The sequence below is a fragment of the Cynocephalus volans genome, chromosome 12 (genome assembly GCF_027409185.1).
Source record: "Cynocephalus volans isolate mCynVol1 chromosome 12, mCynVol1.pri, whole genome shotgun sequence".
Classification (NCBI taxonomy): domain Eukaryota; kingdom Metazoa; phylum Chordata; class Mammalia; order Dermoptera; family Cynocephalidae; genus Cynocephalus; species Cynocephalus volans.
The window spans coordinates 71,743,563-71,757,232 of NC_084471.1; the positions used below are offsets into that span (position 1 = coordinate 71,743,563).

Below are 13,670 nucleotides of genomic sequence, written 5' to 3' on the forward strand. Positions count from 1 at the left end.
TGGCATACCTGTGAATGCCAGCATTGAAGCCTGTTGCTATTCACCTACTATATCCAAGATGGCTCGGTTTGCTTAGTTCTTACTGAGTGCCCTACCCACAGGCCAAGGTCTCCATAGTGGCTTGTGCTATCCTCTGCCCCAGGTCCAGGGGTGCTTGATGGCTGTTTGCTGTGGTCCTAGTCTCTAGGAGCCTGTTCTGAAGGTGGGTGCTCGCTGCACTAGTGTGTCTCTACCCCTTCCACTTGCCTGAGGTCTGCCCCTGTGTGAAGCCTGGTGGGGGGGGGGGGACACACACACACCCATCTCCTCCCAAGGGAATTCACTCCTGAGTACCCACTCTGCGGGTGACTTGCTCTGGTTATGCAACCTGCATTTTGTACAGAGCTTGACAGTTTCCAGAGTGCTCACACAGCCTTTGATCTTCCACAGCAGCCCTGAGAGGTTTGCTTGTTTAGTTATACCCTGCTAGAGGCAGCTTATAGGAAACACAATAAAATGGCAAAATGTACATTTAAAAAGCAGAGAACAAATATAATGAAAAAGGAAAGGAAGATGGTGGGGAGGGTGCCTCCTGGAGACCAAAGGCATGTGACGGACATGAGGCAAAGACTCTTATCTCTGTTTTTATTTTTGTTATTGTTAATGTTTTTTGATGGAGCACAGCACACTTTGTGGGAACATGCTGACGCTGAGTCACACCCTGGGACCACACCGTCCTGTGTCTTCTCAGTGACCTCACCTCACCACCTACTAGGAGGTGGGCTGAACTAGCTGCACATGCCAGTGTACTGGTTACGAGCTTAGGTGCTAGAGTCCCAGCAGCCTCACTTTCCATCGGTGTGACCTTGGCCAGTTTTCTTAACCTCTCTAAGCCTCAGTTTTCCTCATTTGTAAAAGGAGGATAATAACAGTATCTCTCATACAGGGCTGTTGTGAGGACTGCATGAGCTAGTGCAAATAAAATGCTCAGCACGGTAACCACCCATAGTAAGCAAAACACATGGTGTTGATCATTATTAATATAAGTGATTAGTAACTAGAATAATATAATTAATATTATAGCTTAAAATTTTCCCCAGCAGTCTCAGGAATGAGTTGAATGGCCTTGTGGGTGGTGCAGGCGAGAGCAGCTGAAAAAGGCCCATCTCCCAGCTCGCTGTGCACTGGGAGAGGCAGAGCTGGTGGGCAGGCAAGAGTGGGGCACACAGAGAGGCAGGGCCTGGCTGAGAAGGGCCCAGGAGTTGCAAGACCTAAGTGGGGAGAAGGAGCCGCCCTCAGAGGCGGCCCCGGGGTGGTGACTATGCTTCCTGTTGGGGCAAGCGCTGGCCCTTGAGAAAGACTGGCTTGGACTGGCTGCTAAGAGGGAGCAGCTGGTCTCAGTGAGGCACTGGGGGCTTGGGGGAGGGAATAGACCAAGGTAGAAGCCGACCCAAACTCGTAACCCCATATTACAGGTGGGGCCTCAAATCTTGCCTGCTCAGGATGTTTTGCTAATGATAGGAAAGTTCGTGGTTAGACATCATGGTGAACTTCCTGTCTCAGGAATTGGAGATACTGGAGCAGAGGAGTGAGGGCAAGTGTGGAACTCGCATCTTTGAGGGCTTTCAGGACCTGAGAAATCCTAGAGTAGTGTGGACCCGGGAGTCTGCCTGCTGAGGAATTCCCTAAGTGGGCAGGGCAGTGCAGGAGCAGGCTGAGCTGACAGGAAGTGGATGCGGGCTCTCCAGGCCTGCCACCAGGAAGTAGCTGTGCCTTCCCCATCACGGTGGGCCTGCAGGGAAGGCTGAATGGTGGTCTCAGAGACCCTGGAAGGTGGGCAGGGCTTGGAGGATCCCTGCTTTTCTTTGCCAGAGGAACTTACATCTCTCCAGAGAGTGCCAGGACCAGGAACCGACAGCCACAGGCAACTCAGAATGTCCCAGCTCCTCCTGCCTCAAGATCCAGCCAGGTCTCCCTCCGTGAAGAGAGTCCAAGGGGGTGGAATAGAGGATCTGGGATAGGGCACAAGGAACTGGGGAGGACGCTTTCCCACCCCCAGGGAGCTCGAGCTGCCACTGCCATGGTTACGTCTGCTTCCTGTTTGATTCATCTCAAACAGCAGAAGTGTGTGTGTGGGGGGGGGGGGGCACTGGCTTCCAGCTTGGGCTGCTGCTGAGTGGGGCTGTTTACAACAGCCGCATGTGGGATTCCCAGAAAGAGACTCCAAACCGGACATCCTGCGGCTGCAAAATACCCAGGTGTCAAGAGCTAAAAATAGCTACCACAGGGCCCCAGCCGCCCAGAGGTGGTGGGGAAAGGGGCATGCTCACTGCAGGGGAGGCAGGAGGCCCAGCCTTGCCACCCTCACATCCAGCCTCCTGCTGGGTGCCCAGCTACAGAATCTGCAGAGCTTTTTGGTCCCCTTGCCTTGAACTGACAAGAAGCCTTAGTCTGGGCAGGCAGACAGCCTAGATTGCTCACCTGTCTGTCAAGCCTCTGCCACGGTGGACAGCTGGCTCCTCTGCCTGCGCAGAGCAACAGTGCAGCTTGCTTTGGGATGCTAATGAGAGAGTCTCAGAGGGACTTGGGACCTTCTAAAGAAGGGACATGGCAGGGCACCTGAGAGCAGGGAAAATGGAGCTGATGCTCCTTAAAGACCCCAACCCGTTGCCAGCCCCATGTTCCCAACATGCAGTCCCAAATCACTGTTTGGTATCTATGACGTCAACAGCTGCTGTAAGTAATTCTTCAGAATTGTCTTTGTGGGCACGCAGAGATGAAACAGGCAGCTTCTGCCCTTTTTACCTGCAGCAGGGCTGGGGATTGCTATGTAATTATTCGATCTTTCCCCATGTGTGTCTGAGTCCTACATTTGTCCTGTGCTGGCAGGCCTGTGGCAATGCTAGGGACAGGCAGTGGAGTGTTGGTTGACAGCATGGATTCTGGAGCCTCATTGCCTGGGCTCAAGTCCCACTCTGAGTTATGTGATCTCAGACAAGTTATTTAATACTGCTGGGCCTCAGTCTACTCATCCATATAGGAGGCATATGTAAAACAGTAACCACCCCATAGGTTTATCACGGGGGTTAGACAAGTTAGCAAATGTAAGGCACTTAGGGTAACTCCTGGCACATAGTAAATTGTCCGTGTACAAAAGCTCAGGTAGAAGAAAAAGGGAAGACACTGCAGGTGGGAGAGCAGGGAGTTAAGAGATGGGGCGGGGGGGCATCCAGGGGAAAATGGTCTGTGGTAGAGGAGGGAAGGAGAGTTGGGACCAGACACTGAATGCTAAAGCTGGAAGGCAGGGGGCAGACAGTTCACAAGGCAAACACTGAGGGCACACCACCCCATGCTGGTGCTGCACACACAGCATTGTGAATCTCAGGTGACCTCATCCAAGTGAGGATTCTCGTGTCCTGATCACAGATGGGGCAGCCGAGGCTTGACCAGGCTCAGCTGTGTTCTTGGCTCTCCCTGCCGGTCACTGAGGGAGTCGGAGTTTGAACCCAGGTCCATTCGCCTTCAGAGGCAGTGACCTCTGTGCTGTGGATCCTCACTTCCCTCACAATTTGGGGACTGCTAGGCTTCATGTGGCAGTGGTTTCCAGCCCACTCTCAGCTCCCTGGATTCTGGATAAATCTGAGCAAGAAGCAGTTCAGTGTCAAGATAATGAAAGGTATAGAGAATTTCTGCAAGGAGAACACAAGAAACTGTTAAAAAGGGCTAATTCTGGGGAGTTTGGGATGAATGAAAAACTTACTTTTTGTTTTATACTTTGTTGGGGGGCTCTTTGAATTTTTTTAGTATCTGCAAGTAGTATACTTTTAAAAAAATTTGTCAAGACTGTGGGCTGCATTTTAAACTCCTTGAAAGTGAGAACCAGGATTCATTGATACTTACATCACTTTAGATCCTAGATCAGCGCCCTCCATGGAGGGAGTTAGTACCTGCTTTGGGATTGGCATCTTGGGTTTCCCCTGCACCGGTCCAGCCTGGCCTGGCTGGCCCACTGGCTACTAGGTGGCTGTGGCCTAGCCCCTTCCCCTCTCTCTTTCCTTCTGCCTACTGAGAGCATTGGCCTGAACAATCTCTAAAGTCCCATCAGCTCTCAATGTTCTCAGATTCTGTGAACAGAACACCTGGTAGAAGAGCTGTTCCTTGGTGCTCAGCCCTGGCTGTGTCAGAGAGGCCTGGCAATCACGATGCTTTTTCTCCTATTTATTTGTTCTTGGGTCTTCCTGAAGCCATTTCACCCCCAGCTTTAGTCTTCTCTGCCAGCCCCCTTGCAGAGTCAAGCTTTGTCCCTCCTGTGTCAGGGAAAAGAGAAACAGAGGCTGCAACCTGGGATGCGGAGGGAGTCATCCCTGAACCCAGGACCTGACCTCTTGCCACCGCTCATTCTGCTCTTGCCGCCAGGGCCCAGGTCTTGCTGCTATTTCCTTTTCTGCTAGTCAGGAGCATGGGGAGTGGAAACAGCCTCAGCAAGGACATCGGGAACAATGGGAGGGGACTTCTGGGTGGCAGTGCTTCTGGGGGAAGTCTTCTCCCCAACAAAGGGCTTGAAGCCCCTGGCAGAGGAGGTGGTTGGCAGGGCTCAGGATTCTAGCCACCTTGTGTAGGCCTGGGGGGCAAAGTTACCATTGCTGGGTGGGTAAGACCAAGGCGGGGGCCTGAGGCAATAAGGTAGGGGCGGTGGGGAAACCAGCTTGTTCCAGGTGCTTAGGGGCTATAAGTGTCTACTGTAGTGGTTGTTGAGGGCTGGAGTGGACCCACTGGGGCAGGATTTCTGGGGCTCTTTGGTTCTGGGTGCGACCAGGTGCCTCAGCGCCACGTAAACTGCTTCTTAAGCCTAACTGCAGTTGCTTCCAAAGAAGATAGAAATGGGGGGTAGCCAGGATTCCAAAAAGGAGAACCTCCCAACCTGGCAGAGAGCTTTGTGGAGAAGGGTCCAGCCCGAGACAATGTTCTCGGTCCCTCGGGTCCATTTACTGCTCATTTTATTTCAGTCTGACACCACATTAGTGGTGACAGCCCTGTGAGAGAGGCAGTGAGGGGCTGGTGAGAAGAGGGGTTGCCAAATTCAAGCTGGAACTGGGATACAGATGTTCACTTTCTGGTTTCAATTCAACTACTGACTGGGACGCATAGAGAGCTGTTCCCAGTCTTATCTCTGCTGTTCTGGGCTCTTCTGAACCCAGTGGCCCTCAGCACAGAGCCCGGGAGTTGGGGGAGCAGAACTTTTTCCAGGAATTCCTTTTGGGAGCAATCCTTGTTGCCAGCACAGACGCACACATGCATGCATGCATGCAGCTTTTCTGAACAGAGTTTATATCATAGATCATCACCACAAAACATCACTTTTGGGTCTGGTAACAAATACCACAGAGTTCAGGGCCATTAATTTTTTTCCTGTCCGAAGATTGCATGGTGTCCAGAATCTGTGGTTACGAGGGGATCAAGGCACAGAGAACCTGGCTCTCTCCTAAGCATGAATGCTGCTGACCAGCCGTCCAGCAGGGATCTAGGGGAGCTGGGAGAGAATTCCAGGAGGCAGGGGACTCTAGGCCTGATAGGATCTCTGGGAGTACACCCTGGAGCCCAGTCCAGCAACCTCTCTTGGGGGACCAGGTCCTGCAGAAGAAAGAGGAGGCCCTGAGAAAGCCCAGGATAGGGGTTACCGTGTCCTGGGGAGGGGAGACTGCCTCTGGCATGATTATTCCTTGGGGCTCACAAACCTTGAGAAATATGTCTTAAGTGGTGGCCAGGAGAGAGACAATGTGTTTGATTCACCAGTCACTACCAGCACCTGGTGTGTGCCCAGCAAGGCGTTAGGTGTAGATGGCATGGTTTGCACATGGCACCACGGAGATCATGATTAATGGGGTGTGGAGGGGTTGGGCACAGAGCCAGCGCTATGGGAAGTGAGGAGAGGAGAGGTCAGGGTGAGCTCATGAGGAGATGGGCTTGAGCTGGACCTCAGAGGCTGGGCAGAATTTGAATAGGTAGAGTGGTGTTGCCCTGCCACCTCGTCATTGAAGCATGGGGAGCTAGGACCCTTGGTGGGAGTCTCCCTGTGCCTAGAGCTGCCCCCCACCCCCCCACCTCAGCAGCCCCTGCCTGCAGGGAGTTCTCCTTTCTCAGCTCCTGGAAGAGGAAGTGTGGCTGCCCCTGAGACGCAGACCCAAAGAGCAGTACCCGCCAGTTGTCCTTCAGAAAATATCTCTTCTGTCCCAAGTCTGGCTTGAGGAGTTGCTTCTGTGTCCCCAGATGTCCCCTCCAGGCGGCCTCCCAGTCTCCTGACCTCCTGTCCCTTCGGTCCTGACCTGGGATGGCAAGAGGAAAATGTGTCCATCTTGGACGGGTGGCCTCGGGACTCACTTCTATCTTTTCCTGCTCCCGCCAGCCTCTGGGTTCCCGGGATCCTTCTGCTGCTGACCAGTTCAGGGCCCCACTGTAGGGTTTCCTGGGTTCTGAACAGGATAGGAGAGCCAGAGCTGGGCTTAGGAGCCTGACAGACATGGCCATGTCTAAATGGAAAGATTTCTATCTCATGTTCTCTGAGAAAGGGGCTGATCAGGTCTCCTCTCTGGGAGAACAGAGGCAACAGGACACAGCATGGGGCAGTAGGAGGAATGGGGTCCCCACAGTGGAGTCCTCAGGCTGTGCACCCTACCCCTTCACAGCTCCCTCCAGATCAGACCTGACCTTCAGGCCATGACCCAATCCTTCCCTGACTGTGGAAACCTCTCCTGTCCCCTCTTGCTCCTTTCTCCTCCCTCTGGGGAAGCCTGAGCGCCCTCCCCCTTCCCCCTAGGCCTGCTCCTCCCATCTCCCTCCTGGCCTCCCCAGCCCACTGTCCTGCCTCTGGCCCCACCTCACCTCCCAGTGCTCTTTCCCTTCAGGCTGTGGGAGCCTGGTTTGGCTGCCCAGGGAAGATTGTATCTGACCATCAGGGAGGGCTGAGGGCACTGCTGGCTGAGCTGGGGCTGCCTCGGCTTCTTGCTGTGGATTGAGCTCAAGCAGCAAGATGTCTGAGTTGGATGAGGAAGAGCCAGCATGGGAATTTGAGGAAAGGAAAGTGGTGGGGTCTTTTGGGTTAGCTTCTGGTGGGGGCCCCAAGTTTTGGTGAGGCAGCGAGCCTGCCTGGCTTGGCCCTCAGTCCTCTCTGCCCCCCCTCCCTGCAACCCCTTCACTCCATCTCTCTTCTCTCTACAGATGGGACCCAGGTGAGCCCAGGTGCCCACTGTCCCAGTTCCCCTGGCACAGGTAAGAGTCAGGTCTGAAGGTGACTGTGGTGGGGAGTGGAAGATGAGCGATGGAAGGGATGTAAAAAGGGTGAGAAGCTGAGTGGTTGGAGAAGCAGGGTTAGCTGGCTGATGGGCCAGAGACTTGGGAGGTTGGGGTTCCAGGAGAGGGGGCGAAGTTGGGGTTCTGTGGGGAAGGGGTGAGGAGTGGGGTGAAGAGATGCAGCTCTGGATCCAGGCTGGCCTCAGGGCTAGGAAGCACAACAGGAAAAGGAAAGACAGGATGCTCCTGTCCTTGCTGGGTGTAGTGGAATGGGAAGGAAGGTAGGAAGCTAATGTTTACACTCAGACCCCTGCCCCACGTCAGGCACTGGGCGAGTGTGTTCTTGTTGGTTAACTCCTTCAGTCCTCCCCTGCCCCTGCAAGGTGGGCATGGCAGCCCTTGCAGGGTGGACAGATGCCTCCTGCTGCTCAGGTGGGAGGGGAAGGGCCCCTCCCCTTGGTGAGGTGGTTCTCTCTTCTTGCTCGCCTCCTCCCCCTGCTGGCCCAAGCCTTCTCTGCTGTTGGGCTGCTTGGGGAAGGACTGGTGTGGAGTTCCCACTGCTGCTTTGGTTTAGGACATGCCCATGGGACTAGGCAGCCCCTCTTCCTTAACTTCCACTGATATCCACTGAGGGCTTACTAAGTGCAAGATACACAGCCTGATGCCTAATAATTCCATGTGGCAGGGAAAAATGGAAGGCCAGGTATCCTTGCTTCAGTCCTGGCTGTCCAAAAGCTTACAGGCAAACTGGGGAGACAGAACACACAAAGGAGAAAAATAGTAGAATGCAACATGTGACCAGTGCTACATGAGAGGACAATGGATTAATGAGTTTATCCATTTGTTTAAGAACCGTTAATGGGGCTGGCTGGTTAGCTCCCTTGGAGAGCATGGTGCTAGTAACACCAAGGTCAAGGGTTTGGATCTGTTTACCAGCCAGTGTCAAAAAAAAAAAAGAATTGTTAATGAACCCTGTCTCTGAGCCAGGGCACCTTCCTAGGCATTTTAGTAGGGACACAGAGATTTATTTATTGACGCTATGTTTATTGAGTGCCTATTCTGTGCCAGCTACACTTCCAGGAGCTGGGGGTGATGAGCAGTGGACAAAACCAAGCCCCTGACCTATGGAGTTTAACTCAGACCTGTTACCTGCCCACAGAGTGCTTATCGTGCCATGCAACAGCCAACATGACTGAGGTCCAGAAGAGGGAGGGATGCGGAGCACAGGGCTGGGTCCGGGGAAGAGGGAAAACTCCCCACTGGGCTTTGAGAAAAGAGTAGGATTTGGAAAAATAGAATGTAGGAGTAAAGACAGCACAGGCAGGGGGCCACAGTAAGCAAAATCTCAGAGGACAAGAGATACATGGGCTTGTGACAGGGTGGAAGCTGATGGCTGAGGGGGACTGTTTCTGTTCAGATGTAGGAGACCAAGTTGAGAGAAGGGGGTTAGGACCAGACTGTGAAGTCCCCCAATGCTAAAGCACCCAGGATTCCAGGCAGAGACCTTTCTTCATTCCTACAGCCTTCTGCTCTCTCTTCCGCTTGGGGGCTGCTCACAGTCTGTGTGTGGCTGAAGCCCCTCTTGCATCATCAGGGGAGTCACCCCAGGAAGCCAGGACACCAGAACGTGGGAGGACTAAGACATATGCTGGGCAGGGGTGTGTTGGCGCTGGAGGCCCAGACTCCACCAGAACGAAAATCTTATGTGGCCACATGAACAATGGGCAGGGGCATCCGAGCCATGCACTTGTCTGCTGTGGGCCATGTCAGGGTGTACCATCATCCCTCCAGATCTCTTGATGTCCGGAGGGTCATGGTGGGCACCCCCTCACTCAGCTCCTCTTTTGTGTCCATCTCATAGTGTTAGAGCAAATCCCCTTAGTGACAACCTGCTGCAAGCCCCTCTTTCTCTGCCCAGTGAGAAACCCCCTCAAGGGGAGATGACTTCCTGGAAGTTGGTGGCAATACGGGGCTCTGGCCTTGGAAGAAGCCATGCTAACTCTGCCCCTAGCTGGGCGACTTTGGATAGGGCCCTTCATCTTTGAGCATCAGTGTACTCATTTGGGATGAGGGAACAGTAGTAACTACCCTCCCAGAGTGGATGGGGGTGATGAGGTGAAGGGGTTTTTCAGACGCTTGTGCATGTGTGCTACAGATGTAAAGACTGATTAGCAGTGGTTGGGTTGGGCCTGGAGGCTGCATTTCCAGGATCCCTGACTGGTTCTTTGCCACAATGCCTTTCCAGTCCTACCTAGCCCCAGGCCCAGAGGATGGCCTGTGGCTGCCCCACTGGGGGATGCCCGCATTGAAATTGCTGAAGGAGGCCCTCTGGGAAGGTTTCCCCACTGTGTGCCCTGTGGTGAGGCCAGCATGCTCCCACTCCCACCTGCTCCCCTTTCTCCAGAATAATCCCCATGCAGCAGCTCCACCTCTGCACATCTCAGTGTCTCCGGCTGCTCAGCCCAGCCTGGCCCAGCTGGCTGTGCTGGTGTAGCCCTGATCTGGTGGCCAGTTATAAATAGCCCCTGCACCCACAGCCTTGGCAGGGTGCTTCTGGTATGGGTGCATAGGACTCTCGAGGAGAAGCAGCCGAGCCTGCTGTCCTCACCATGCCAGGCCCAGAGCTGGCGAGGAGGGCACACAGGAGTGGGCACCATGAACACGTGGGCCCGGGGAGCTGAGGAACCTGCCTGGGAACAGGACTCTATAGGCTCAGGGTGGCTGGCCAGGAGTGGCATGGGCTCGAGGCATCACTTCTTTGTCCCATGACCTGGGATAGAGTGTGGGAGAGTGGTGTCTGAGAGTGCCCGTGAGGCCCTTTGGGGCTGGAGGCTGAAGAGAGTGGGCCTGCTTGCCTCCTCAACCACTGCCTGCAGAGCCCAGCTCATTAGAGAGCTGCCGGCCACATCCTGTCATTCCGGGGGGATGAAGGGAAGGAGAGGACAGCCCAGAAGGAACCACCAGAGGGGCAGCTGTCCCTCAGTAAATCCCCATAGCCCTTGGCCCCAGGTCTGGGGGTACATATTTAGTGGAAAAGCACTGTGCTTGGGGTCAGGAGGCCCACTTCAAATGCCTCCAGTGACAGGGTGTAACTGCATGCAGTTTGTGTGACCTCTTTTTCATGGGTCAAATGGAATTGATAATACCTACTTTGCAGGACCACGGTGAGGATTAAATGAGGGAAGACCCCCTTGAGGGTGTTTTGCCATTGTTAAGTGAGCCTGCAGCAGTCTGATGAGGCTGTAACCACTCCCCTGCAGACAAACTTTCCTGCAACCCTGCCCTCTCTTCACATCCCCAGGCTGTTCCATACCCCGTGCAGACACACCAGGTCCTCAGCCCCAGCCCATGGACCTGCGAGTGGGCCAGCGGCCCACAGTGGAGCCCCCACCGGAGCCCTCGCTGCTGGCCCTGCAGCACCCCCAGCGCCTGCACCCCCACCTCTTCCTGGCAAGCCTGCAGCAGCAGCGCGCAGCAGAACCCATGAGGGTGAGGACACAGCTCCCCCACCCCTGGCAGCCTTGAGCTCATCCCCTGGTCCCCCTTGCTCCAGCTCCCCTGGACCCCAGGCTCGGTTCTCATTGCCCTGCCCCTCCCTGGGCTGCTACCCTGTCTACAGCTCTCAATGGACACACCGATGCCTGAGTTGAAGGTGGGGCAGCAGGAGCAAGAGCTGCGACAGCTTCTCCACAAGGACAAGAGCAAGCGAAGTAAGGAGGGAGGACCCCAGCCCCAGCCTGGGTGTGTGGGACCCCCAGTGTGGGCCTGTGAGGGGTGAGGCGGGAGGGTCACAGTCAGCTGCGACCCCAGCCCCTGTCGCCCTCTGCTTGGTGGGCCCTGCCTATGATCGTATGTTGGGGCGGGGGGGGGTGTTGTATCTGGAGGCTTCACAGAAGGGGTGGGACCTCATGCCTGGCTCTTGCCTGAGGAGTCCCTAGGATGCCTTGTACTGGAGGTGTGGACAGGACAATAGGCAGAGAATGTGCCAGAGAGGCCACTTGTCCACCCACTCCCGGCCCACTCACAACTCTCCACCCCTACAGGTGCTGTAGCCAGCAGTGTGGTCAAGCAGAAGCTGGCAGAGGTGATTCTGAAGAAACAGCAGGCAGCCCTAGAGAGGACAGTCCATCCCAACAGCGCCAGCATTCCCTACAGGTAACCCACTCTCCCCACTTGGTCCCTCCTTCCATGCCCCTCCTCCCTGTACGTTAACTTGTGAGCGCACGCTCACTTGCCCCCTTTCTCCCTAGCTGCCCATCAGCTGATACCTGCCCTCTTCTCTCCTTTAATTCTTTCTCCACCCTAGGCCCTTCCTACACACACACACACACACACACACACACACACACACACACACACACACTTCCTACACACACACACTTCCTACACACACACACTTCCTACACACACACACACACACACACACACACACACAAACATCCTAGTCCATAGAGCAGGTTTCTAACAAAGGAGACAGAATACCAAGTGGGCCCCTTTCCCACACACACAGACTCTGGCTTCTATGCCTAGATCAGAGATCCACACTGTGGCTGCTGGGAGGATGAGTGTCCTGCTGCCGCCCCCTGGAGACAGCCCCACACTGCCCACCCTGTCCGCTGCTGCCTCTCTAGCAGGTCCCAGGGCCCATGCTCAGGAAGGTGCCTGTATGGAATGAGGCCGCTGCTGGGTGTGGGCATCCCCACACCTCTGAAGCAACCTTGGCATTCACTCTACAGAACTCTCGAGCCCTTGGAGACAGAAGGAGCTGCCCGCTCCATGCTCAGCAGCTTTCTGCCTCCTGTTCCCAGCCTGCCCAGTGACCCCCCAGAACACTTCCCCCTGCGTAAGACAGGTGAGCTGGACAGACATGCAGGACGCTCTAGGGGAATCAAGAGGGAAGGGCCTTGGACACAGGTCAGAAGTGTGGAGGGGTGGGAAGGCCAGGCCAGGAGGACAGTCAGCATGCCGTGGTTCTCTCTCATCTCTTGCCTTAATCCACAGAGATGATTGGGAGTAAGGGGCTAAAGGGCAGAGAAGAGGAGGGTGGTGTGGGGGCCTGAGTAACACTGCTGCTCCCCACAGTCTCTGAGCCCAACTTGAAGCTGCGCTACAAGCCCAAGAAGTCACTGGAGCGGAGGAAGAATCCACTGCTCAGAAAGGAGAGTGCCCCGCCCAGCCTCCGCCGGCGGCCTGCAGAGACTCTCGGAGGTGAGGGCCAGCGGGTGGGTGGGGGTGCCATCCTCAAACCTGGCTGGGCTTGTCCCTTTAGGTCAGGTCCTACCCAGAGGGGCTTCTCTCTTTAGAAGAGAAGAGAGAAGCGTTGTTGTATAGGGAGTGTCCTACACACTTGCAGGGGGATGAGTTGGGCTGAAACCCACCTGCTGCTCTGTTGGCTAAGCTGACATCTGCCCAGAAAAGGGAGCACCTTTAAAAAAATTGCCCAAAGGTGCTATAGGCCTTTTTCCTACTCTTCAGGGAAGAAAGCAGGAAGCAGAAGCCTCCCATTATGGAAGAGGTTGCTCCCAGGTCTCCTGCACCAGGGGGCCTGGACATACCTTCCTGCCCACCCTGGCCTCTAACTGCGCTTTCCTTTCTCTACAACCCTCAGACTCCTCCCCAAGTAGTAGCAGCACACCTGCGTCAGGGTGCAGCTCCCCCAATGACAGCGAGCATGGCCCCAACCCTGTTCTGGGCTCAGAGGTAAGGCTTTGCTGGGACTGGGCTCTCCTGGGGTGGTTCTGAGACTCAGCCTTCTTCTGGCCAGCTGCCCTCCCAGGCTAGGGCTGCAGGGGCTGGGCGGCCCCACCAGAGCCTGCAGGGTATACTGGGGAAGGCATGCCAGGGGTAGAGGTCTGGGGCCGGTGACCCCTTGCCCTGCTCCCCATGGCAGGCGCTCTTGGGCCAGCGGCTGCGGCTGCAGGAGACTTCTCTGGGCCCGTTCGCCTTGCCGACAGTGTCCTTGCTGCCCGCAATCACACTGGGGCTGCCTGCCCCTGCCAGGGTGAGTGGCTGGGGTGCCCTCTCCCACTCCACGCTCCCCAGCTTCTTTCACTCCCTTTCCTACCACCTCACCTGTCACCTGCACTGTTCTCTGCTGCAGTCTTCTCCTCTGTGACTTCTCCCACCTCTCCCCCAGGCTGATGGTGACCGCAGGACTCATCCAACTCTGGGCCCTCGGGGACCGGTCCTGGGGGGCCCCCACACTCCCCTCTTTCTGCCCCATGGCCTGGAGCCCGAGGCTGGGGGCTCCTTGCCTTCTCGCCTGCAGCCCATTCTCCTCCTGGATCCCTCAGTCTCTCACACCCCTCTACTGACTGGTGAGTTACACTGCTTCTCCTGGGAAGGGGCTGGATCCCTGTGCCCTGTGGAGGGCCAAGCTTGGGAAGGGCCCCATCCTCCCTGCC

At 55.6% G+C, this 13,670-nt stretch overlaps 1 protein-coding gene across 2 annotated transcripts in view; it reads left to right on the forward strand.

The window, feature by feature from the left end:
* Positions 1–13,670, forward strand: part of HDAC7 (histone deacetylase 7) — a 35,989-nt gene that overhangs the window by 8,542 nt on the left and 13,777 nt on the right. Inside the window, exons 2-10 of one of the 2 annotated variants that reach the window (XM_063074756.1) lie at positions 7,195–7,245; positions 10,568–10,755; positions 10,886–10,976; positions 11,310–11,421; positions 12,003–12,118; positions 12,349–12,474; positions 12,875–12,966; positions 13,157–13,267; positions 13,403–13,583. In XM_063074756.1, coding sequence (XP_062930826.1) covers positions 7,195–7,245; positions 10,568–10,755; positions 10,886–10,976; positions 11,310–11,421; positions 12,003–12,118; positions 12,349–12,474; positions 12,875–12,966; positions 13,157–13,267; positions 13,403–13,583 — 1,068 coding nt within the window. The remainder of the gene's footprint in view (positions 1–7,194; positions 7,246–10,567; positions 10,756–10,885; positions 10,977–11,309; positions 11,422–12,002; positions 12,119–12,348; positions 12,475–12,874; positions 12,967–13,156; positions 13,268–13,402; positions 13,584–13,670) is intronic. The other variant, XM_063074757.1, reaches the window with a different exon arrangement.